Source organism: Folsomia candida, unplaced genomic scaffold (genome assembly GCF_002217175.1).
Source record: "Folsomia candida strain VU population unplaced genomic scaffold, ASM221717v1 Fcan01_Sc008, whole genome shotgun sequence".
NCBI classification, from domain to species: Eukaryota; Metazoa; Arthropoda; class Collembola; order Entomobryomorpha; family Isotomidae; genus Folsomia; species Folsomia candida.
The window spans coordinates 2,066,017-2,093,026 of NW_019091200.1; the positions used below are offsets into that span (position 1 = coordinate 2,066,017).

Here is a 27,010-nt window from a genome sequence, read left to right on the forward strand (position 1 = left end):
AGATAATCCTTTCTCCTCACGACTTACGAGCCTTAACTTTCGTTAATACCCTTCTCCTCTCCAAAATGAACTTGTACATGGCTCTTGCTTAGGTTTTTTTACTAAGGGTAAAAATAAGTGTCTTAAAAAGTCATGCTGAAGATGAACCCAATTAAGATGATCGTCAGTTAACTCAGTAATTTAATTTTTAACAGACGACACAAATACCGTCTCATTTACGAGGAATTACATCTCTTGTGCTCCCACACCCACCAAGAAGTATCCTCGTAAATAGGTGAAGGCATGCAGGCGACGTGGAAGTAAAATGTCATTACCACATATATCACATCACCCGACCGATGCCTCCTTCTTATCATGCTGCATCCACATTAGCATTCATCCCTGTCCTGTCCCTGACATGCCCATGAGTCCTTCTCAGATATGTACTCGTCCTCCGAAATGAATAAGGGAGATTAGGTTACAAATCCTACGAAAAGGGCAGCCCAACAACGTTCCCCTGCCTGGAGCGTTAAGGTGATGATGATCGAGCCCTCTTTGCCGTCCGGGTATTTAGTTTTCTCTCCTGTTCCTGATGGCGAGTAAATATTGAAGATATTAAAAATATTGAAATGTTGTACTCCCTGACTGACTGCGACTGACTGACTGGATGGGAGACTATAAACTTGGAATACCTTTTCAGAGCGGCATAATCCCTTGAATGAATGGAGGCTGCTGAATGATGACGAAGGGCTCGGGATGAATAGATCTTTCTCTCATTTTGACAAATTGACCTCACCGCTTCACTCACTCCTCAGCACTGTATTAAATTCTTGTTCAGTTCAGCCAGCTCCCATTCAACGGCATTCACCAGCAGACAATGTGAACGATGAAAGATCAATCCTCTCTTTCGTCAGGCCTTCTCGGGACAAAAGAGAAGTTTTGCTTTTTACGAAGACCAAGAAGAAATCAAGGGTTCCGGTTCGACTCAGAAATACATAGAAAAAATAAGTAATTGCAATTTGCCTAAAGGGAGGAAAGGTTTAATTATAAAATAGGTGCATCAATTTCAATTAAAATGTTCACTATGTGATGGAGATCACTTCTGTGGCGTTGTTGTTAGCCGGGCCAATTTGGTCAAGATTTGTGGCTGGCTAAATGGGAAATTAGTCCAAGTGACGAAACGTTTATTTACAGAATGCATAGTGGGAAATGACGATCGCTATAAATTTCAACCAGGTAAATGCTCCCTTCCGTGGCGTTGTTTGTTGGCCGGGCCAATTTGGTCAGGATGTGTGGCTAAAGAGGGAAATTAGTCCGGTTGGATGGACTCAGAATAACAAATACGTCAAAAGAGAGGAGGCGACTTATGGACAAAGAGATGTTGATCGGTCGGCTGCTGGTGGTATGGTGGGTCGAGAGAGTACAATAATAAGCAATATGGAATAATAGGAATCGAAATTTTGAATGCGATGATGGACATACTTTTCGTCTACTTAAACGGAAATGGTTGGATGGTCACGTTACGTTACATCACGTTACCCACGCTGCTGCTCTTCTTCTTCTGAAGGGTCAGTCATCAGTCAGGACGAGGAGATCTTTATGAAAGAGGAGGTGACTGACCAATTTTCACGACGGGTAAAGAATTCGAATCAAAATTCACCTGGACAAGGTGTGTACTTACTTTGGCCACCAGATTGATATGTCAACTAGGAATTAAAATGCTCAAAAAATCATAAATCCCTCAACTACTTTTTACTAGCTAACAGCCTAATCCCTGATTCCAAAACTCACCTGAAGGGACGATGCGATGCAGTCCCACAAAACTTTGAGCCAACTTTCTCCCACGTCCTTCTTCTTCCCTGGACTGGATTTCCTTTCTGGAATCATTGACTGCCTCCACACTTCATTCATCTTCAGTTCATCATCATCTCCTGCTTTTGCTGCCTGATCGACTTGACATGACACGACACGATACACTTTGCCGAAAGGTGCAGGCCCTTGTTTGTGTTCGTTTTATCTACCTATTTAGCTCGGGAGGAGAAATAAATAAGCAAAAAGTCGTGTTTTTGGTCCATTATTACACAAAAGGCTGAGTGGAATAGCCTTGCTTTTGCTATTTAGAAATTGAATTGCTCTAAATGGACCCTCATTTGCTCGCTTGGGTGGATTTGACCAGCCAACCAGCAACAACCAGGAATGAAAGCAAAAAGCCGAAAGGTAACATTTGCAAAGAAAAGAGAGGGTCGTCCCTTCATCCATCCAGCTCAATGGGTGCCTAGAGTAGATCTTTCATCGTTCCGAGGTGGATTAATTTTGGAAGATTTTGAAAACTCAAGTCACTTTTCGGGATGAAATTATTGTAATTTTGCAGCATTACAACTATACGTTTCCGAATTCATATTTTAGACTGAATTTCGTATCGAAATTTTGAAAATTCCAAAGGGACTTTAAGCCCTCCATCTCAATGGGTGCGTAGATGTCTTCCACCGTAGTGGATTCATTTTCGAAGCTAATAAAGTCACGTTTCTCAAGATGAGATTATTGCAATGTTATAACTTTTTAAATAGTCTTCGAATTTATTAATTTTGGGCAGAATTTCGTCTCGAAATTTTGAAAATCTGAATCCAAAGGGTGGGTGCAATGGTGAGTGAATCATTTTGACAAATGGGAATCAAATCAAGCCTCATTGAATTGAAGGACAAGGCTTTGGTCCCTTCAGCCTATTCAATTTTGAGCTCATCTCTCTCTCTGAAATCCTACATGGCAAAGGTAAAGGTCTAGGTGGTGGTGATTTTTGTGAAAGGGAACCTGAAAAAACAGTGAGATATTTAGCTGAATAAAAGGCAACGCAAATCTCTCTCCACGGATGTAATGTAATGCCACGCCACGCCATTATTATCCCCCCTTTGTGCACGGCCAGGCATTCCATTATTCCTCCGAGGAGGAGGACGGGGAGTGCATACTGAAAGAAAGGCACTTATTTGTCCTGAAATCCAGAGAGTGCAATGTGTAATGTAATCCGAGCTGTTATACCATTTGCTCTTTCCAATTCGAAATGCATGTGAGACTATCATCGTGAGGCGTGGTGGTGGTGGTACTATGAGGTTCATATCTAATCAAGGAGCTGAATAAAAGTACAAAATGTAATTAATAAAATCTGAACAAATTATAATGTAAATTATGCGTTAATAGCTTTAAAAATTGTCTAATTTAATGAACAAGACCAATTAGGCACAAAATTTAACACGAACTTAATTAGAAAATATGGACAAAATTAGTGTGCAAATTTCTATGTATTCATAAATTTCAATATTTCAAAAATTGTGTGATTTAATGGCCAAGTTTTAACAAAATTTGCACACATTAGAGCAACAAAATTTAGTAATAATGTGTATGTACTGGCTCAAAATTTAACATGAATTTAATAAAATCTCGACAAAATTAATACTTAAATTATGCATTAATAAAATTTAAATATTTTAAAATAATTAAATACGCTAAAACGATTAATTAATTATAATTAATTGCATGACCAAATTGTAACACAATTTACATGCAAATGAGCCAGATTTCATGTCACATCCTGACGAGAAGATGCCAATAATGCGGCACCACTACACGCTTGGAGGTTGATCCACTAATATAATTTTATTTACTAGTTGACGTTGAGGGGCATGGTCAACGTCAACCCAGAACAAGAACGACATAAAAAATTGCAACAATCACTTCCTAACTCAACAATTGATTCTGACAGTGTCATGCAAAAGTCCAATGTTACAAGAATGTTGTTTGATGGACATTTGCATATTTTCGCAATTAATCAACTTTGCTTAGTTCATTGGTCATTGATTAAAAATAACAGCAACTTTGGGTACAGCGAAATGTTACTCTTTAAATAAATAAAGAAATAACAATGGAGCGATAAGTGATGCAATTTGTTTCCATTGTTGCTACCCTCACCTGCCCTATAATTATTAATTATGGGTACTTTACTTATCCTGGTTTGGCTTGAGATAGATTGATGAATAACATGAATTAGTGAGCTAATTAGTACTCCTAAGAAATTTTGACTTGCATGGCTTGCTAATTCGTATAAATTTCCGTACACAAATATTTACAAAAATTCCATTCTTGATGGTATGGATTGACCGACAAGGTGTGGCCAGCTTCTTAATAACAAAATGCATATAAAATTGTACCTGTGGTAGGTAAAGAAATAGCAAAAAAGCAGGTTTTATTCCACCTAATGTCGCAATTTTAAGGTGACATTACACTCATGATAATAATAATTTACATAAATAAATATCTCGTTTACCTGTGTGCACTCATGTCTGTTAAAATGGATTAACCTCACCACCACCACCACCCAGACGACGTCTTACTCCATATATTAAGTCTGCCGTGGAAGAGTTAACTATTTGCGAATTGGTAGTTATCTATGTTATGTAAATTATTATTACTATTTGTTGGGTGGGACGTGGGATTCTCATTCGTGTTGGGAAGATCAGGGTCAATATTATGCCAAGAAGCTACCCATTAATCACTGCAGCATAAATTGTTAATAAAATTTGCTACCATTGACTGACTGAGCAAAATCGGAAGTCTTGCTGCTGGTTAAGAAAGATGAACAATGGAAGAGCAAGGTCGAAACACGGGAGTAAAAAAACTGGAGCTCTTTGTCTTGCAACAATTGGACCCTCTCGCATCATTGTTGTTGTTGATCAGCAAACACATCTCACATTTTGTGTAACAAGTCAAGTCACCTCAACTCTCACTTCTTCACATTCTTCTTGTAGATCAATTATCAGCTACATATTCTTAAATAAATAATATGCTTTGGAATAAACTTGTGTCGCTGTCTTGTCGGGTTACTCATCTACATAAAGAAGTGAATAATGACTTTATTCACACGGAGTGGAGGTCAGACACGCATTGAATGTAGAATTGATGAATTAAATACAATTGAAAATTGGTGAGGTGTAATTTGGAGCAAAATTTTTAGTTTTGCGAATATATTTATAAACCCATTTTTTTTTTGCAAAAATGGGTTTGCATTTCTTTTAATTGGCTCAGAAAACTTCATCGCTTCACTTAATTGTAGTGGCGAACTGTAACATTCTACCAAAATTAACGAGGGACAATTTAGAGCAAAATTTTTAGTTTTGATAATTCGCAATTTTTTCCATTCTTTAACAAAATGGGTTTGAATTACATCAATTTTTCAAAAATTTTGAGAAAAACCTAATCGCTTCACTTAATGGCGTGTGTACCTTCTCGACTGCGTAACATTCTACAAAATAGATTGTTAGTGGTCATGCCTCATCAATTTATAGTAATTTTTGTCTCCAATCATCCAAATATGTGTGCCCTTGAATCAAATCCAGTCAACAAGAGCGGCCTGGCCTGACAAAAATGGTTACGACTAAATGAAGCAGAACTGACTTTTGACTGATAAGCATTCCCATCAGCAAATAAATAATAATGCAACCAACCACTAATTAAACCAGATTGCATTTGCAAATTGCAAATTGGACTGCAATTTATACATCTACGCATAATAATAAGTACTTAATCACGGTGAAGTATTATCATTGATCTTGGTTTATTAAGTAGCGTCAGCTACTTATTGTGATCACTTTGTCCGTCCGTCCGTCTGTCCGTCTGTCCGTCCGTCCGTAAGCAGGATATCTTTAGAATGCCTCAAGATAATCAAAAGCAGTTTTCGCCATTGTGCTTCTAATTTTTAGTTCTCGGTCGAGTTCGAAAATGGGGTCAATCGGACCACCCCCCACAGCGCCAGGGGGTGTGGTTCAAAATTAAATTCACGTTAATTTTCATATGGGGTATCATTTTAAAGGAAATTTGACCGCGATTTCAAGGACGTTAATATTTTTGACCTCATGACCTTGTAGACGAGGTCACAGGTCAAAAAGACACTTAATTGTCATATGGGGTGTCATTTTAAAGGAAATTTGACTGCGATTTCAAGGACGTTAATATTTTTGACCTCATGACCTTGTAGACGAGGTCACAGGTCAAAAAGACACTTAATTGTCATATGGGGTATCAATTTAAAGGAAATTTGACCACGATTTCAAGGACGTTAATATTTTTGACCTCATGACCTTGTGGACGAGGTCACAGGTCAAAAAGATACTTAATTGTCATATGGGGTGTCATTTTAAAGGAAATTTGACTGCGATTTCAAGTACGTCAATATTTTTGACCTCATGAGAGTTAGGACGAGGTCATATACGGAAACGCTAAAGGAAACTTAAATTGCTCTGACGCTACTTATTTACATTCGTTTGGAGGGTTTATTATTATTTGCTAATGACTTGCAATATAATTGCATCGAATCAGATAAGCGATACACTTACAGATACATTTCTTATTAGCCTGCGTGTTCATGTTGTTACACGATGAACGACTAACAACTAATCCATCTTGGCTGTTGAATGCATACGTATGTAAATAAACCGTCTCAAACGAACATTAAAAAGTGGCGTCATACAGTGGCATATAACGTGAAACTATATGAAAATTATGCGATTTATGACCTTTAACCTCGTCCTCACGGTCATGGGTTGGTCGGAGTTTAAAAATATTGACGGCGTTTCGGGTTGAAGTTTAGTAAAATAAACCCTTGCAAACGAATATAAAAATAAGCGTCAGAACGATTGAAATTTGCTTTAAAATGACACCATATATGTCAATTATGGATTTTTGACCTTTGACCTCGTCGTCACAGTCATGAGGTCAGAAATATTAACAGCACTGAATTCGCGGTGAAATTTCCTTTAAAATGACCCCCCAATATGAAGATTAAGGTTAAATTTAATTTTGGACCAAACCCCCTCGCGCTGTGGGAGTGGTCTGATTGACCCCATTATCCAAATCGACTGAAAACTAAAAATTAAAAGCACAAGGTCTAAAACCACGTTTGATTAAGTTGAGACGTTCTGGGCATATCCTCCTCACAGCCGGACGGACAAAACGATCACATAAAGCAGCTCACGCTACTCAATAAATGTCATTTAAATTTATGTATAACTCCTTTCCATTATAATTATTCATTTAGCCTCAACTCGTCCACTTCCTCTCCTACCCCTGCCTTAAATAACTGTCCACTTTTTAATGTCATCAGCCATTACAATCGTCCCACCACCTCAATTAAAACGCTGGTGGTCTTGTAGCGTAGAGAAGAAGAAGGTGGGGCGGAGGAGGAGGACCTGGAGAATTTCTTCCTCTTTTGTTCCTTCTCAACTTAAATGGAAATGTGGTGTACTTTACCCAATTAATAATTCACTTCCCATCTCTCTTTTGTGGTCTGGTCTCGTCTCGTCTCGTGGGTGACGATGGACATGCAAAAAAAGTTGCTACACTCGAGATATTTATTGGATCGGGAAGTTGATGGGACGACGCCAAGGGATGGCTTTGATCTGTGTGATCTCATAGCCATTAATTTACCTTATTAGCCCAATCTCCTATACCTGATGATGCCGTGATCTAGTTCTGGTCTTGACATTGACTTTGGGTTTGCCTTCTTCTTCTCACTATATTCGCTACGATTTAGTTATGCAGTAGTGAAATGCGATGTGATGTGATGAGATGATGGGCCTTGCCCTCCTATAAATAAGATGCTTCCCTGCTGGAAGACCATCATTCAATCGTCCGCTGGAGTGTAAAGTAGTTGACCGTTTTCTCAGTCTTCTTCTCCCTCAACTTCACATCATGAACCGTATCGTAAGTCGGAAACTTGAAAAGTTTTCGGAAATTTTCTATCAATTTACACATTCTTTTTATAACAGGTAATCCTCCTCGCCGTCGTGGTGGCTGCATCCGCTCAACGCGGTGGAGTCGACCCAAAGAACGCCGCCATTTTGGCGGAAGCTCGCTATCTTTCCGGAGACGGTAGTTTTGGCGCAGCTTACGTGCAAGAGGATCAAACCGAGTTCAAGGAAGAGACTGGAACGAACGGAGAGCGAAAGGGGCAATATTCTTACGTCGACAGGGACGGCAAGAAGTTCACCGTGCACTACACCGCCGGAAAGAATGGGTTCCAAGTTAGTGGCGATCATCTCCCGAAAGCCCCAGCTGCCGACCCCATTCACACGCAACGGTAGGGCAACTAATTGACTCGTTTTTACGCATAATTTTTGATAGGATGGCAATTTTGAGGCATAATTTTTGAAAATTTTACTCCATGTTTCCAGAGCCCCAGCCGCCCCACAATACAACACTCAGCCACAGTACAACGCTATTCCACACCAGCCAGCCCCCCAACAGAACTATGCTCGAGGGGGTGCTGATGACGATGGTCAATACCGACCAGAGGTAATATTTTATCATAATTAATTAAGCAATTAAGTAGCAGATTGCATAATATACTTAATTACTCCACAGCTCCACGAGGCTCCATACCAATACCGGGAGGGCAGCAGCAACAACAATGGACAACAATACCAACAAGCCCAGTACAACCCAGCTCCCCAACAACAAGCCCGACCAGCCCCACAACAATTCAGCCAAGGCTTCAACTACCAAAATCAAGGGTTCTCCAACAACTATCAGCAACCCATCCAGACCACGACCCCACAACCCACGCGCTTCTTCCCCCCTGGCAAATTGGACCTCAACCGAACCCCGGACGGTTTCAACTATCAATTCCAATCTAGACAGTAAATTTCTAGTAAATGTTTTAGCAAATTTTATATTAATTTAAAACTTTCTTCTTCTCCCAATTTGGAAATTTTCTTCAAAAAATTTACATCTTTCTTATACCCACGCTTTATTATGGAACTTTTGTATACAATTTTACAGAAAAAGGAGAAAAAATACAAAAATAAATGAGCTACTTTTTTATAAAATTGTAATCTTATGTAATTTTTGCATTTACGGGGAAAAAATTACTTTCTGAGTGACATGACATGACACGCAACATTTTCATCAAGGATGCAGCAACAAATGTCTTTGTTGAAAGTTCTTTATAGTGAAATTATTTTTGCATGATTTTTGCAAAAGTCGAGCAAATGCATGCCTGCTGAGATCTGCAGCAGATCTGTTGTTTGTTTTAATTGTGTGAGTTTGAGTTTAAACTTAACCAACCATGCATCATAATCGAGACGACATTGAGACGAGGAGACCTTGACTTGTCAATCCATCCATTTAACATCGATTTATACCATGTCAACTTTTGTCTTTTGTTCATCCACAAATCGTTAATTTGCAATTTTGAACAACACATTCCCTTTTGTGCGAATTATATCAGTATTTCGTAATTTGACACTACTAGTAGAAATTAATTGTACTTAAAATGGATAATTTTTTTTGCATGAAAAAAGAATTATGTTCAAGATTATTTGCCAATTTTCATTGTCTTATGAAATTTGGCATGATGGCAGTTTATCAAGTTCAGGTCACGGTGCTGTGACCATGCTTAGCAATGAATACAAATGCAACGGTGGAGAGAATGGCATTTTAGATATTTTGCATCTGCATTTGCCTTTTCGTTCTTGAATATATTGCTGAATAACTGATGATCTTGATATCAAGATTTTTAGTCGAGGACTCAGCAAAGCAGAAATTAACATGGGGCAGACTGACGGTATAAGAATTTCGAAAGGATTTATGCATTACGACAGCACAACAGCCAATTTTTGGTAAGGTTTACGTTTGAAGGCGTCAGTTTAGATTTAGATTTTACGTTCATAAACCGCAGTAGTGCAGTCAAGGAAGAAAAATCAACACTTTTCTGTATAGAAATTCCTGTCGAATTTTAGTGTACAACAGAAAACGCTAAATAACTGTCAATTCACTTTGAAACCTTTAAAGTTGATCAACTAGTGGAAATATTTGTCCTATTTTTATCCCAAATTTAGTAAAATAATGCAAAATGCGTGTATAATATAATACGAACAACGGTCAGTCAAACCTTCTTCATTCGGTTCGGTATAGATGGATTTGACATTAACACGCTTACCTTACAGAAAGTGAGTGTTTGAGGACCCCATTGTGCATAAGTGACTCCTTGTTAGTGTCAACCCACTCAAGAATAGGTGAGAATAATGTGAAAACACGAAAGGTGGATCGCTTGGGTTGGGAAAGTGTCAAATTTTGTGGAAACGGGAATTTGGACAGACTCATTAATCCGCAGAGTTAACTTTTGTCAGTTAATAATCGTTTCCCTTTCAAAGAAGAAAGAAGGATGGATGGGTGACTTGTAACATGACGTTTGACTAGAAAAATGTGTAGGTGACTCAAATGCGATGATGGGTGATTCCTGACGAGTGGAAAATATTCCGGCGAAATCGAACAGAAAATATTTAAGGCGACGCCTGGATTATGGGGAACACGGTGGCTGTTAGTGTGCGCGTGGGGGGAGGAGACAAAACGACGACGGACGACTCATGCGAGTCCGACTGGGAGGATGGAGAGTATTATTTCTTGGATGATTATGGAAACTATGTCCATCAAGATGATTTTCTACATTATTACGCAACTATTTCGGAAGGGCGGTGAGTGAACTGATTATCTTTACACAGTTAACGCATGATTTATCACCAATTAGCACATTTTTAATCATTTCTCGGGGTTGGGAATTTATTTTAAAATTCTGGACGACAAATTTGCAGTCGGTAAGTTGATTAATCGAATGGGGGTGAGTTTCTAAGCCAGTTTCAATGAGTTCCAACTTTTCTGAAGGCTTGTTTAAACTAGAGTTTAAACAAGTGTCAAAATCTGGAGTATCTAGAATGAGAGGAAAATTGGCAACAACCTGGTCTACAAAAATGCCGTCCAGAATTTTTAAAACAAATTCTCAGGGGCGAGAAATGATTACAAAGATAAATGCGCTGTTGTGCTAAATTAATCACAATTTTAAAAAAACACCAACTTTAAACTTTATTTATACATACTACATATCATATTTATGCATAGACTCTCTTCGTAATGGCGTCATCATGGTTCACAATTCATATTTTCGCATTGCATTTCTCTCCAGTTGCTAATGTCACAAATAATTACACAATTTCAAACAAAATAAGAGACCACGCCACGCCAGACGCTACACGAATCTTTAACCGCCGTATTTAACTTTATTCTTAAATTTTTTACGTCCCCACAAATTTCAAAAAATTCAATGTAGTCTTTACGAAAAGAATGGAAAGCGAATATTATTTAGACGATAAGTGGTTTTGGATAGCGTGCGTGGCGCTCGTCTGCTTGTGGGCGTTGGTGATGTACCTCCTCTGCAAATGGGCGGGGTCCTGCTCCTCCAAGTCCGCTGGGGACGTGGGGGCTGGAGGGGACCACGTCCACATCTGCACGTGTCGCAAGGAGTGTGGCGACCCCACCAGTGCCAGTAACCATAAATGGGGTACCATTTCGCGTTCCGAGCTACTGGAAGAAATCCTGATCAATAATAATAAGTAGGTTTCTATTTATTTCTAATGCGGGTTTAATGAATTATTTAATTGCAAAATAGGTAATTACATTTTCATAAGAACGACTCAAAACGAAATTTATTACTTATTTCTTTGTATGCAAAACTATCTTTGTTGCCTTACTCGACTTTATCTGGTTAGGCTGAGAAATGAAGCGGTATTTTATGCAACCACCACCGGCGTGAAACCACACCAAAATATAAACAAACAATCTGGCTGTCAAAAAATGTAGATTATTAATTTTTAAATATTGAAAGTATCTTTTAATTTTTTTTTAGTATTTGATTTTCAAGTTATTACTGGACCTGTGATAGATAACTGACAATAGAAGCGCAGAAAGTATTTATTAGTATTTTTAAACTGACTGAGGAAACTGAATCATATGTTTAACTTTTGAGTGAAAAGCACAAATTAGTTTTTAAAATAAAAATGAAGATAACCTTAAGACTGGAATTTTGTGAAATATTGCTCACTGCTGTGATATCTTCGACCTTGACGCTTTTTTTCGTCGGGTATTTCGGTTTGGAAAGTATTCTGCAATTTAGCGATATTAACAGGTGGGTCGCATTTATTTTTTTATATTTCATAATGAAATTTTCATTATTAATTGAATAGATTAGATACGTACACTAGTTTTTAACAACCTTTTGTCTCGACGAAAATGATAAGCCAACCCTATCTACTAATGCATTATTGGTAAACTTATTCGTTGCCAAGCCATAAGTGCAGTTTTTAGTAGCAAGTTTTAAATAACATATCGAGTCGAGACCGAGCTAGAGAATTATTTTTTTAAACACATACACGTAATTAACAATAATTATTACAAAAGTAGACTAGACAAGTTCAAAAACTCTGAAAACTACCAGAAATTAAAATGCCATTATTACAACATTAAGAGTCCGAAGATAACGAAATTCAGAGATGATGATAAGCAGACTTGTAATATCCAGTCAAATTACTCTGAAACCCATGTAAGTACAAAGTCAAAGTAGAGACGTTGACGTTGATGAATCAACGCCAACTTTCGCCAAAATTTATATTTTTCCTGAAAAGTTCGTTTTACGAACCTTTCTAAATTAAATATTAGATGTGAGTCACTGCTCATCGTCACAGCTTATAAATATTTATGAGCTGCAGTTAGAATTTGGAAAGGTGTTAATTAGGATGCAAATATCCAAACGTAAACAAAGTCAGGCATATTAGCACACTCTCTGCTTCTGTTTTTCCATTGTCTACGTCGAAGGTTGCCTCGTGGTCTGGTCTCCTAATATTTTTTTGCACACAAAAACATCCACCGGCAAGTGGGTGTTGGTTCTTTGTTCGGTGTCGGAAATAACCCGGGTTCGGGTTTATTTTGCAATAGTGAATTCGCCCAGATTCGGTTTCTCGGTTTTGCTAGTGTATGTAGTAATAGTGGTGAAATAAAGTTGGTCACGGAAAAGAGGTTGAATTCAGATTCACCTACTTACTTTACTTTTCACATCATCTGACTGGTAAAAAAAATCATCCGCAACTTTGAACGAGATCGAATTCAAGGTCTTTACGTTTTCGAACCTCTCTCATCTTTTTGGCTGGCATACTCTTAGTTGACTGACTTTGGTGGAGGCCAGATATTTGTTTCAAGTATTTAGGTGTCGTGTGAATTGTAAAATTTTAAAGTGTGGCGATAGAATATGGAATAGAGATTTTTTTGTAAATAATCAGAAAAGGATTTATCTTGGCAAATTGTGATAGCATAAAAAATTAACAAAATGCAAAGGGCTCAGAGATTGTCCATCATTGTGTAAGTTGTTAATTATAAATGTTCCCAAAAAGATGAATACAATTTAAAATTCACTTGTTTGATAGATTTTAAATCAGTACGTGGTTTTAAGTAATTATTTTTTTTCAGCTTCGGTAAAAATGGAACGAATGCCAGAGTGCTGTTCAAGATGGACCCAAGGCGGGACCGTCTTGGTCAGCGACCGCTTCACCACGACGCGGGGGATAACGTGTGCCCTAACATGGTTCGAGGAATCGATTACCTCAGAGATCCCAGGTTGAACAAGGTAAATAAGTCTTGGATGCAGTAATTTACTAAATAGTTACCGAATTAATTTAATTAATGAGAACAATAATTATCATGTGTTTCGATTTACTTTACAGGGGATGGCGTTTACGCTAGAAGAACGACAAAGATTAGGCATTCATGGGCTTTTACCTCCCAGATTCAAGTCGCAAGAAGAACAAGTTCGTCTATGCAAGGAAAATGTGGCAAGATACAGTGAAGATCTTAATAAGCACATTTATCTCGTGGGTCTGCAGGTTTGTGGGTGGAAAAAATATAACAGATCTCCTGTTTTCAGAATTTCACAAATAATTGGATTCCTGTTAATTTCCAATTTTCAGGATCGAAATGAACGCTTATTTTATAGACTAATTTCTGAAAATGTACAAGAAATGTTGCCCTTAGTTTACACACCAACTGTCGGCTTAGCTTGTCAAAAATTTGGTAGGTTACGTCGTTTATTTTTGTACTTTGAAAAACTTGTAGCTTCTTGTGATTATTGATTATGCATTTAATCTTAGGTCTAATCTTCCGTCGACCAAGAGGACTTTTTATTTCTATTCATGACAAGGGACACGTTTACGAAGTTTTAAAGAATTGGTGAGAACATGAAGTGAATTATATTCCTCATTGAGATATAAACTTTGTACGTATTACCGTAATAATGTTTCACAGGCCGGAAAATGATGTTCGAGCTGTCGTAGTCACTGATGGTGAACGAATCTTGGGGCTTGGCGATCTGGGCGCGTACGGGATGGGGATTCCGGTGGGAAAATTGTCATTGTACACTGCATTGGCTGGAATTCCACCAAATTACTGCCTCCCGATTCTCCTCGATGTGGGGACGAATACCCAATCTCTCCTCGACGATCCGTACTACATTGGGTTAAACCACAAACGTATAACGGGGCCGGAATATGACGAATTTATAGATGAATTTATGCAAGCCGTTGTTCGAAAGTATGGTCAAAATACCCTGATTCAGGTAAACTATAAGTATAGTTATGCATGCATATTTCCCGTTCAAAATATTTAATTGATCTACTATTCCTTCGCAGTTTGAAGATTTCGCAAATCAGAATGCTCACAGGCTTCTCGACAAGTACCGAAACAAATACTGCACATTCAACGATGATATTCAAGGAACTGCCTCCGTCGTGCTAGCCGGAGTCTTGGCCTCTCTTAAAATATCCAAAATGAAGTTGATTGAACATAAGTTCCTCTTTCTCGGGGCTGGCGAAGTATGAATAATACTTAATAATTTTGCGCACCTTGTTTTATGGATAAATTATAATAGTTAATTTATTAAATTGCCAGGCTGCCTGCGGAATAGCAGATTTAATTTATCAGCAAATGTTGAAAGAAGGTGCCACTTCGGAACAAGCAGCATCGAGGATTTTCTTATGTGTCAGTACACATACGTAATTGTTGAATGCAATCTGAACGAATATAAAAACTACAACAATTTTTTTTGAACAATGATTTTGCAGAACAAGAATGGACTCCTGTCGAAAAACAACCCAACCGAGACTTACACCGAAGAGAAAATTTTATTTCTTAAAGACATGCCACATATGACTAATTTTGCTGAAATGGTCGAAGCCATCAAACCCACTGCCATTTTTGGTGAGGATTTATTCCCGTAAATATGTATTTGTTTAATGGATAAAAATATTTATAATTCAGGTGCTGCTGCTGCAAAGAATGCTTTCACACCCGCAATTTTGAATCGAATGGCTGAATTGAATGTAATAATGATATTGGTCTTGCATGCAATAATTAACCGAAAATTAATCACGATTTTTCAACAGGAGCGACCAATTATTTTTGCTTTGAGTAATCCAACATCGAAGGCTGAATGTACGGCGGAAGAAGCGTATGATCATACCGACGGACGTGCTATCTTTGCTAGCGGTTCACCATTCCCAATTTATGACAAGAACGGACGACATTTTGAACCTGGTCAAGGAAATAATGCGGTAATTAATTAAGAAAAGCGAGAAATTCAATATTAGAGTTTAATTAATTTCATGCAAATGTGTTTTTTCTGGCAGTACGTGTTCCCTGGAATTGCTTTGGCCACCATCACTGCCGGAATTCATCATATTAGTGATAATATTTTCTTGTTAGCGGCTGAGGCGAGTCTCACAAATTAAATACTTATTAATAATTCCGTGCTACAATGTACACATTTCTCTGTAATGTAAATATAATTGGTGGTTCTGCACGTTTATTTCAGGAACTGGCCAACCTTGTGTCGGAAAGTGATCTGAAAGTTGGCAGATTGTATCCACCTCTTGACGATATTAAAGCCGTGTCAATGAAAATAGCGACTAAAATTGTTGAAGATGCCTATAAAAATGGTAAATTATTCGATTCTGTACTAATTCTTGTTGTGCATACAGCCAGGAATGATTAATTATTTTTATCCTTTTTAAAAATTTGGCAATATGTGTAATTTAGTTGATAATTTGCTGCTTTACTATTATCCATGCTTTACCAACTAACAATTTTACAGGAACGGCAAGTACATATCCCGAGCCAGAAAATAAGCTTGAATTTATGAAGCTCGAACTGTACACTGAAGGTTATCCCAACCCTCCCGTTTCCTGGCCTTATCCACCAGTCTGACCTTTAAATTTTCTCCTCCTGTTTGTGCCACAGTACAAAAATTTGCATGAAGTGAAACTAATAAAATTGTGCTATGCCTGCCTACATAATAACTGCTTTTGCTTTCTTTATTGTGTCGCTTTTAACTTTCTTGTGCTAAATATCTGCTTCTTTTTCCTTTCATGGTGGTGGTCTAAACTTTATCGTGCTCTCTTGCTTTCCTTCCAGGATATGCATTTACTTATCCAGAACCGAAGAACAAATTAGATTTCATTCAGGAAGATTTGTACGATTATCATAATCGCCCATCTCTCTGTATCCAGTGGAACTATCCAAAATCTGTCACTTCATTTCATGACCAATAAGTTGACGAGGAATAAGCTATTAATAAGAATAAGTGAGAACATCAATTTAGAAATTACGCGTGGTTTTTGCGTTCATTTTTTCTTACTTATTCGTTTGGTTTGATTCGAAGTTTGTATCAATTAAATAGGATAAATGTTGAGTTTGATTTGTTTAAGTTTTATATTGCGACCAACAAGTACAAGGGTTGTATCTTTAATATGTATTTATTTTTCAGGGTACGCATCAACCTATCCAGAACCAGAAGATAAATTACAATTCATGCTTCGAGGACTTTACGATTATCAAAACAGACAGTCGATTCCCTCCGTTTGGGAGTGGAGCAAGGAAGTCGTCGCCAGTCGGACGAAATAATTTACATGAAACCACCGAAGATGACAGTGAAACTAGTTATAAGATGGATTTTTATTTTACATGAAAAAGACCATATTATCATCAGCATTCGACGATAAAGTTATTACTACTAGTGCTATTTCATCGTCCACGTGAAGTGTAGCAATATTTGGTAGTGATTTCCTCGCTCTTAATTAGACTATTAAATAATGTGATAACTTATACAACAGTGAAGACAAGAAAAATCGAAGGAAATTTAACACTAAAGAGATGAGAAGGGGAGTGACTTAGCGATAATAATGGTAACAATCAGTAAATAATATGTATGTAATGTGTAGAATCCTTTGATAACTAGTATCAATTTATGCAAAGCCGTAAAAATAGTCAGGTTCTTCTTCGTATTAAGCTGTGTAGTAAAATCTTTTAGCTCGTTATCTTTACAAATAGTTCAATAGACGCAGATAATATGACTCTGTAAATAATTATTCCCAAAAAAGAAACCCAACGCAAAATCTGTTGAACAGAAAATTTCAATTTTTGACAAATGCAAATGTGGTAAATGCAATTAAGACTCATTCCTCCCCGTAATTGAATTGACGTCTTAACAAACAGTGAAATTGAAATGTGTGGGTGCTTTTGCATACAAATGTGTAATTCGTTTCTTTCTACCTCAATTTACGTGTGTACATATAATATATTTATTCGTGTTTCCTCCGGGATCGGGTTTTAATTATTTTATAAGTAAAAACAACAAATGTCAAGAAGAAAGAAACCGGCGGTGTGTATTTCTCCTCCGCTTGGGAAATGTTTGTACTCTTGTCTGTTGTAATAAATCCCCATGACCTGGATATGTAGTTACGGAGTACCCGCGGTGGTTGACGTAAATCTCGGAAGAATGAATGTATATCAATTTCACATCCCAGTCTGTTTGCTAAATAAATTGCACTGTAACCCAAACCTCTTGGCTCTCTGATATCAGATATCTATAGATATCTATAGATATCTATATATCAGATATCAGAGATATATAGATATCTCTGATATCTCTGATGTCTGAAAGGAGGAACTTTCTCACTAGCAAGTCGAACAAACTAAACTACCAACCGTGCAATATGTCGCCGTCGTTAATGTTTTTTAGGGATCCAGACCAAACAGTGTTTCGGGTGCAAGTAACCACTTGCAAGAAAGTGGTTTCTTGCAGCTATTAATTTTGACCTGCAAGAAATCCAAGGCGCAAAAAACTATGCCCCGCCGCTATTTTACTTCACACGACGCGTGGCGTGATGGCCCTTATTTTTTGCAGTTTTTTGCACCTTGCATTTCTTGTGTTTCTTCCTTTGCAGTGCAAGAAATGTGCAAACCTATAAGAAACGAAACACTGCCAAAACACATACATTTTGATTGAAGGTGGTCAGACGAAAGGGATCGATCCAGCGATTGAGTTACGTAAATGCGTACGTACGTAGTTATAAACATTTGATATCTTGCTCGACTTTATCTATCTCCCGTACGTCTAGGATTTCAATTCAAATTGAGTGAAATGTGAAACATGGAATTGCTTTAGTTTCTCTCGCAAAGCTGATTTACAATTGTAATACATTTCTGAACGAGAACCAACGGACCAGAATTTGCAAATATAAACAATTTATTAACTTTGTAATACGGTCTCGTCGTCGATTTGTAAATTCGGTGTCAAGGGATTCGAGCGAATAATATTCATTCCTATCTTCAACTTCATCATCAGCAGAAGTCAACTAGTTTGACATTGTGTGTTTCGAAAGATATTTACATAGATTCTTTGACCCGGTTTGAACATTGTGCGGCAGGATGTGCACGATTTTTTAGCACGGATTGCTAAATATTTACATGACATATTTATTTCTGAGTTCATCTCGTGTCAAATTGTCAATGTACTGTCAACACTTTTTTTCTCGGTAATATGACGAACGAGGAGATGAACAATGAATATGAAATTGCGTGTGTTAGATTTATTTAGCCGAGATTTTTTACAAATTGAGCCAATCATCATCTTGATCATATCGATCGAGGACAAAAGGACAATGTCCCCACGGTTATTCGATGTCCCCATCATCATCTGCCCATCTTATTGTAAATGTCCCCAAATGTCCCCACCGCTTCCGCGGTCACTGATCGAGGGTGGTATCGTGTGCTTATCATTATTTCTACTTGGAGATCACGCAGGTTAAAGTGATTAAAGATACGTAAATTGATAAATAAATATCGTTGCAGTAAATGCGACACTTTTCCTTATATAATAATCTAAAAACACTTTGGGTCTGGTCGATGGGTTCAATGGGTCACCTGTCATGATGTCATGTCATGCAGTTTTATGGGTTCCTGCCATTCAGGACAAACGACTTGTTTTCCTCATATGTGTCCAAATTATGTCACTTTATGTATTTAAGTCAGTAGGTAATAAAAATAACAAAGTATTCAAACCAGAAAATTTGACACTTTTGCTTTTATCGAGGTTATGAAAACACTTTGAAATGCGAAAAATGAGTTGGGTGATAAGACGCGCGGTGTGGTTTCAAGGAAGGAAAATATTTTTATTTCTAAATAGACGCCGCTTATATAACGACCAAAATATGCATGATTATGTATTTATATCTCAGTCTTTGAAATCAGTGTTTCGTTTCTTGCTGGTTTGCTGCATTTTTTGCACTGCAAAGCAAGAAACGCAAGAAATGCGAGGTGCAAGAAACTGGGAGAAAGTGCAAGAAATCTGCGCCCTATGAAGGAATTACAGCGGGTCACAGTTTCTTGCGTTTTGCATTTCTTGCAGGTCAAAATAGCTGAAAGAAATCACTTTCTTGCCATTATTTCTTGCAAGTGGTTATGAACTTGCACCCGAGACACTGCTTGAGAGACAAGATCGACTCCCAATTTCGAAACCACTGAGCCATTAAAACCAGACAAATTTTATGCATAAATACGACTTACACAAAGGAACTTAAGGATTCGAATTCACTTCCTGTTTACCGGCGGTAGCTAAAATTCCATTCATTTTTTTGTCCTCCAAAGCCTTAAAACTGATTGTTTTCAGGACAGACTAACGTGAATGAAGTTTTTTCGCCGTGTTGGTAAACAAAACTATAAAACGAAATCTGCAATGAAACGAGAAGTCTCTTCAACCCGAAAAACGTGTAACCTCTACGAGTCCCGTCCCGTCCCATTATCGTAGTTAATGCGTACTTGCGTAGTACCCTTTAACGACCTACTACTCCTGCATGTACATAGAAGTACTTACAAAACAGCACAGAGCGAGGAAATTGGCCATAAATTATACCGTGACAAGACACACCAATAATTCCACTGCCGAGGCGTCTTGCCAAATAAAATACTTGGAAATACGAGAGAAACACATGGCAAATTCTCATCATGAGGAGGAACTTATTTTACGTGAATGTTCCCTAATCTGTTTCTGTACATGCTGAAATAATTTGCTGCTTTTATACTTCTGCAAAAACATGGTCGGACCCAGTGGCCGCGGAAGCTGTGGGGACATCTGGGGACATTAACGTTGCAGGATAGGGGAGGGAGGGGTTTATATAAGATGAGCAGATGATGGGAACATCGAATAACCGTGGGGACATTGTCCCTCTGTCCCCACACGCTTCCGTGGCCACTGGTCATACCCGAACAGGTAAACACTTTTTTGTTACTTGCTTAATTTGCACGCATAATGAGCAACGCACTAAAATCTTCGTATGTATCTACTCTAATAAAGTGTTAGTATGATCCCTGGGTCCGTCTTCGCAATGCAAATTGCCCCATACAGTAGACAAAGAAGGAAGCGGAGCAACCACTGCATGCATGCACTGCACTGCATGAATAAATGAATACATGAACATGTACACCCCACATACATACATCACTCATCAATAGTGGTTATCATGATAAGTGATCGTGATAAACACTATTAATTAATTATTTTAGTTTGAGAAACTCTACCCACAGCGAGTGGCATGTCAATTCGAATGTATTTTTGACGCTGAATCCAACGCCGTCAATGGTTTTGACCTGCGAGGCCCCCGTGACCTCGCCGTGACCGTGGTGTCCAAATCTGGCTTATTCGTGATGTCGCATATCAATTCGAATGTATTTTTGACGCTGAATCCGAATCAGTCAATAGCTTGGCGTTAATTGTAGAAGTTAACGGGGTTTATGGAACTTAACGGGAGCGTGAAGCGTGGGAATTTAAATAGTTAGCTATGCAGTTACTCCCACGCGACGGGAATTTAAGTAATTAGCTATTCAACTACTCCCACAGGGGGGAATCAAATTTTACTGTGACCAGGTTAATTAAAATGCAGTATGACTTGGGCAAACCCTCAGTCTGATGTATGTATGTAGTATGACAAAGTCTCCACTGGGAATTATTTAAAATATAGTATGACGGATTTTTCGCTTTGGGCACACCCCCCACTGGAACTCTAGAACCCGGCCTTGGCCGGGCTATACGCTAGTGTTACATAAATAACCAGACACACATGTCCATATATATCAGGACACATTTTAAAAGTTGGAAAAGATTTTCCCTTGCTTCTCCAACCTGTCAATCAGTCTGAAACATCGAAAACAGTTTAAAATTATAGGACTCGGTCGGCCGGTGTTATCTGTGTATGCATTTAATGGGGATGTTTGTTTCTTCTGCCGGTCGGTAAGTAAGTGGTCTGCATGAAATGGAACGAGTGGAAAACAAAACTATCAAAAAGCAGTTGGTGGAATCATCACCCGGGGAAATATTATTTAATGCCCGGCCCGGTGTTTTGTTCCTTTCTCGTCTCTTGTCAAACTGTTTTCCGGTCTTTCAAACTGTACACATACAAGTTGAACAGTAAAGTTTGTCAACTTATTGAGTAACAGGAGAAGCTGCAAAACAACCAATTTCCTAAATTGCATTCAAATTAATCTCATCATAACATGCATTCATATGAATGTTCCCTTTGAACTCCAAACTTAAAGACTCTCTTACTTAACTTATATAAGTAAAATGAAACATAATACGATTTTCTATTTCAACTTATTAAAGACACGTTTACAGAGAAATATGCAAAGGTGGAAGGTGGAGTCGGGCAAAATAATAGGCGACAATTGAAATAAACAAGTTTTATGTGTGTCCATATTCCCGTAGAAGATCTGTCCTGTTCTCGAACTTTACAACAACAACAGAGCATAGCTTAGCATAGCTTTCTTCTTGCATACCTATCTACCAATTCTGCCCACCCTCGCTTTTGCAAAATATCAGATGTACATACACACAGGAGAGCATATAAATAGGCGTCTCTCTCCCGTCCGGGAGAAAATGCGACGCAGTTTCCCATTCCCTATATCCCACAAAAAGAAGAATAACACTGGATTGTGGAGTGGAGTGGAGGGTCGTTTTGGCGAAAGGACGTGACCATGGAGTCGCTGGCTATATAAACCCCGAACGAAAACAAGAAGTTCTTGAGAAAGGATGTCATTGTGGACGAGATAACATTCCATTAGCATGGGCGAAATGATTCACTCACACAAAATGCATTCTTCATCCATTGAAGTACAGATGAACGCCAACCTGGAACCGATAACATGCCATGAATTTTCATTTATGCATTTTGTCTATGTCACAGAACTTATGTAACAAGTTAGGAAACTTAAAAATTAAACTGAATATGGACGCCAACCTGGAACTGACATCATCTTGGCATCATGTTTTGACATTTAAGCATTTTATGTGTTGCATATGTTCCAGAAATTATGTAACGAGTTTGCCAATCTAAAAATGGATCTGATCAAGGGGCAGATATTTTTAATCCGTTAAAAAAATCCTAACATGTAATCCACCTGGCCCTTTTTATTTTGTTTTGCCACTTACGTTATGTAACCTATGAGCCATGCACCTACTTAAAAGCAAGTAGATGGGCAAATAAATAGCATGATACACGTACCTACGTACTTGTTATGACATGACAGCAGACAGTATGGCAGTGGGTGAAGGGCAGTCAAAGTCACCCAGTTCCGTCCCTATCAAGCTTTTTCTGCACAGTGTTCAAGGCCAAGCCTTTCCCTCCCGAAATATGTACCCGACAACAAATTAAGCGCATATGTAAGATCGACCAGGATTAATCAAAATTATGAAATTTCTACAATTAGTTTGGTTGAAAAAGGGCTAAAACTATGAAATGAATTTGGTTTGAAGATTATTAATGGAAACTTAACTTCGCCAAATGACACATCTGTCGTCATATTCGCATAATGATGCTCCATGAAATTCGCAAATCACACGGGAATAAATCCATGTAGCGATTTCCCATGCATCCAGTTTAAGAAATAAATTCCATTCACGCACGCACAGATTGGCTCAATTCACTATTCAGCATCTGGGGTCTCTCCGTCTCTCTTGGGACCACTACCAACCAAGTTGGCTCAATTTTCTGCAAAGGTTTGCAAATAATAAATTGAAACGTTGCTGCTTGAAGGGGGAAATAATGGCAATAAAAAAATAAAATAAAGCAACCCCTGCCTTTCCCAACATTAGTCATCCATCCATTCCTTCCAGAACGTACCGACGAAATAAATAAGAACGCCGGGTAGGATGGGTCACGGATCGTGTACTGTTTTCTTCCCGTACCAGTGGCCGCGGAAGCTGTGGGGACATCTGGGGACGTTAACATTGTAGGATAGGGGAGGTAAGGGTTTATATAACATGGGGAGATGATGGGGATATTGAATAACCGTGGGGACATTGTCCTTCTGTCCCCATATTCCGCGGCCACTGTCCCATTCTTGTCCTCTACGATACGAACGAGAAAACAAGAACAGACTAACTCACACACGAAAACACAGTCACACTTATGTACATACAAAGTGTGCCATAATATAATGAGGGTGATAAGTTAAAGTCAATACCCAAAGTAAATATAGGAAGGGAATTCATCCACTCGTACATGGAGCAGATGCGAATGGAAAACAACATGCGTGTGTTATTTTGTTTTCGCAAAAGTTTCGCAACAACTGAAACCATGCAAAAAGAAAACTTTGTTAGTCATACCGGGATTAGGCCGGTTGTACATATGTATTTATGTGATTATGCATGGAAGTAAATGGTGTTCATTTTCATGCATGTAATGAAACACGAATCACTGATAGAATTCAGTCAGGTTCTTCTCCAAGTGAAAATTTGGCATGAAATGAAGCCAACACTTGATATGAAAGGATTAACTTGATGATTTCGTAGTTTTGATGCGTTTTGACACCACAGGGAGTTGGTTTGATAACGATTTTAGCTTATTCCGTCGCAGTGTGATCGAAATTCCAAGCAAAACTGGAATCAAGAGACCACACATCGCATCCTAACCACATTTCATTTCATTTACTACTCTGGACAAAATTCAATTTACGCGATTCAAACGTAACCAACCACCTTCACTCATCTGATCCTATCCAATTCGAAATGTAGAAAGTTTTCCTCAGGTGGAAAATGATTAGCGTAAAATTCGACTGACTGACTGCCACCCTTGACTTTGACATTGGCTCACGGCCATAAACAAACGCTCGCTCAACTATCTGACTGACTCATCCTCCCGTCTCTGCAAGGAGATATCTCTGCAAAACTAATGTACGAATTCAACAACACGTTACATACAAATACAAGCCGTGCAGTACATACAGATTTGTTTGATGTGTTCTTTTCTTGCATAATAATATTATTATCCATCCATCCATCTAGATCCAGCAACAAATCTGCTGCCATTCTCCACGGTGGACTGAACACTTTACCACCACCACCGAACAATAGACAACTCTCGACAGGGTGTGGTTTGAACTGGAACAAGTCTGAAACTGCCAATCCAAATATTCTCCCGTGTGCTGCAAATATATATCTGCAGGCGACCCATCCATACAATTTATTTACTTTTTTTTGCCCATTCTAAATACCACATCAGATTCAATGTGTTGTTGAAATGAAACACATCTAAAACAGAGCAGGACGACGTAACATTGCTAATATACACTTGTAATAATGGCACACAAAAAAAGCCGGCTTATTGAAGGAATCAAACGACTGCGTAGTTTCTCTCTCTCTCTCACTTTGCAACTTTGTGGTGCATGGAATGGGATGAAGTAAAGTTGGAGTTATGTAACAAATTTAGGTAAATAAGGTCTCTTTACACACACCAAACTTTACGGCAAACTCATCAAATCTTCAATTTCAGGACTTAATTTACTCCGAAATTAGTGCATCATGAAGTAACTTTCATGCATAAAATTTTCAATCGAATTTTCGGTAAAATAATAAATCTTCAATTTCACCGAGGCAGAATCTCATTTACTTATTTAATTTTGCAAAATCAGTGAATCAACTTGACGGATTGGATAACATTTTCAATCGAAATGTCCGTTTGTAAAATGATAAACAACAACCCGGCATTACTTTGTCCCTGTCATGTCACTTTTACTTTTTTTGTTGTTAACGCTCCCCAAATTCAAAACAAGTATCAAGGTTACTCAGTCAGTAGTGTGTGGAAAACTTGGCCAATTCTCAGGGTCATACGTATTATATGCTGCACTGTGTAAATGCATTCTCTATTCACACACACAACGAAACCACGAGAATAGATAAACATTCGTGTTTGCCGTTTGCCAATTTTTTTGTCCAGCTCAACAAATATTTCTCCTTTCCGGTCCAGGTGAACAGAACACAATTGGCTGCTCGGTGTGGGAGAGTGAGTTTGCTGGCTTTTTTTGCTCGCGACTTTTTCGCAGTCGTCATCATTCATGGCATGATATGCAGTAAAATAATGCTATTCTTACATTTTATATATACATGCCTTATGTGCATATCAAGCACTCATTTTTGGGCTGTATTCTTCCCTCAATAATATTTGTTCAAGTGAACACTATATGAATTAGTTGTAAATTAATGATGAATAACTTTGGCAAATAGCTTTTCCTAGTTCAATTATTAATTCGCATAGAGCACTCGTTTTGTGAGAGTCGATCGGAGTAAACAACTCCATCAAAGTCAAGCCAATAATAAATGTAACGTAGGTCGTAAACTGCTACATGCATATGTACTTTGGTTACAATGGAGGTCTTCCAGCGTATGATCTCAGATTTTGACGAAATTGGTGTCAATGGATTGCAAATTTAATTAGTATTGCAAAAGCCACGATCTCCCAATGGGCACGTTTGGGGGAGTTATTTGCATCCGAAGAGGAGAAAATGTGTAATAAATTTGGAAAGTGTAACATTTATTTCAACTTTACGGCGCAATTTTTCCTCTTCTGATGCAAATATCTCTGCCAAACGTGCCCATTGGGAGATCGTGTCTTTTGCAAATTTCATACTAATTAAATTTGCGATCGATTGACACCAGTTTGCTCAAAATCGGGAAGGATACGCTGGAAGACCTCCGTTGTTAGCTTTGTACAGAGACAGATAGCATTACCCATATTATGTGCATGTTATCCAGCAGTGTGCATGCATACATCATATTCCATACAACAACTGCTCCGACCGAACCCCGAAATATTAAGCCAATAATCTTCTAGGATAAAATTTAGACGGGTTCTCCTATAATCAATCCGATAATAAATAGTCGTTTGAATGTAAACATACCAAGTATTGACGTTGACATTGACATTTATCCATCAAAATGATACACGTATCTAAAACACGTAGGACACGAATCTATAATAATCGGGATTTATTTATTCCCATTTAGTCAATCCATTACATTTAAATAATATTCCGGTATGGAACTAATTGCGACTCAGAGTTGAAGTGCATATTATCCATAATTATGATTTCATACAACAGGAAAGTATGTATAGCATTTCGCAGGTGGGTGGATGGATGGATGGATATACATATTTTTTGATGTATGCATTTAAGGAGCAATCATGCAATGAATGGCTTAAAATTCGCAAAATTAAGTACCTGCACGATACCATAATATCGATCAAGCTTACATACATACTCATTGTATGTATGAAATAATTCCTATGATACCTGAGTAAACAGGAAGCTCGCAGCATGATAAAAATTCATTTTGCAAGAGTTGTAGGTGGGCTGAACGATCAAACTTGAACTTGACTCTACTTACTTACTTCTTTAATCGATACTTAACTAACTATTTTGCGAAAAGCTATTATTTTACGTCGTTGAAAATTACCAAGTAGGAAAAAACCCAGGCATGTTGATCATTAAGGACAAATTAGAAATA

The 27,010-nt window shown here is 38.1% G+C and overlaps 2 protein-coding genes and 1 long non-coding RNA gene across 6 annotated transcripts; 2 read left to right on the forward strand and 1 right to left on the reverse strand.

The window, feature by feature from the left end:
• Window positions 1–1,460: 1,460 nt before the first annotated feature.
• LOC118436453 lies at window positions 1,461–2,290 on the reverse strand. Its single transcript, XR_004835459.1, has 3 exons — window positions 1,771–2,290; window positions 1,661–1,685; window positions 1,461–1,574 (listed from the first exon to the last, which is right to left on the reverse strand). It is a non-coding gene; the product is annotated as an uncharacterized LOC118436453 (long non-coding RNA).
• Window positions 2,291–7,571: 5,281 nt separating this feature from the next.
• On the forward strand, window positions 7,572–8,849 carry LOC110853015 (cuticle protein 2). Its single transcript, XM_022101228.2, has 4 exons — window positions 7,572–7,725; window positions 7,791–8,101; window positions 8,196–8,316; window positions 8,386–8,849. The coding sequence occupies exons 1-4, from the start codon at window positions 7,714–7,716 to the stop codon at window positions 8,662–8,664; spliced, it is 723 nt and encodes a 240-aa protein (XP_021956920.1). The 5' UTR covers window positions 7,572–7,713; the 3' UTR covers window positions 8,665–8,849.
• Window positions 8,850–9,769: 920 nt separating this feature from the next.
• LOC110852945 (NADP-dependent malic enzyme) lies at window positions 9,770–17,733 on the forward strand. 4 transcript variants are annotated; one of them, XM_035854305.1, is made up of 15 exons: window positions 9,770–10,496; window positions 13,315–13,471; window positions 13,569–13,727; window positions 13,812–13,914; window positions 13,992–14,070; window positions 14,146–14,455; window positions 14,529–14,711; window positions 14,788–14,877; window positions 14,961–15,096; window positions 15,157–15,218; window positions 15,282–15,449; window positions 15,525–15,608; window positions 15,710–15,833; window positions 16,309–16,477; window positions 16,661–16,691. In XM_035854305.1, the coding sequence occupies exons 1-14, from the start codon at window positions 10,324–10,326 to the stop codon at window positions 16,443–16,445; spliced, it is 1,965 nt and encodes a 654-aa protein (XP_035710198.1). In that variant the 5' UTR covers window positions 9,770–10,323; the 3' UTR covers window positions 16,446–16,477; window positions 16,661–16,691. The 4 variants fall into 4 exon arrangements, with proteins under 4 accessions (XP_035710198.1, XP_021956822.2, XP_035710199.1 ...); XM_035854306.1 differs by lacking the exon at window positions 9,770–10,496 and adding an exon at window positions 11,593–11,980; XM_035854307.1 differs by lacking the exon at window positions 9,770–10,496 and adding an exon at window positions 12,726–13,206.
• Window positions 17,734–27,010: the final 9,277 nt, after the last annotated feature.

Bases quoted from the DNA above. Each gene is read 5' to 3' on its own strand.
- LOC110853015 (XM_022101228.2), top strand. The intron at 8,102-8,195 runs GTAGGGCAACTA...CCATGTTTCCAG, and splicing joins GACCCCATTCACACGCAACG to AGCCCCAGCCGCCCCACAAT. The intron at 8,317-8,385 runs GTAATATTTTAT...ATTACTCCACAG, and splicing joins ATGGTCAATACCGACCAGAG to CTCCACGAGGCTCCATACCA.
- LOC110852945 (XM_035854305.1), top strand. From the start codon at position 10,324: ATGGGGAACACGGTGGCTGTTAGTGTGCGCGTGGGGGGAGGAGACAAA. The intron at 14,712-14,787 runs GTATGAATAATA...TTAAATTGCCAG, and splicing joins TCTTTCTCGGGGCTGGCGAA to GCTGCCTGCGGAATAGCAGA. The intron at 15,097-15,156 runs GTGAGGATTTAT...TTTATAATTCAG, and splicing joins CAAACCCACTGCCATTTTTG to GTGCTGCTGCTGCAAAGAAT.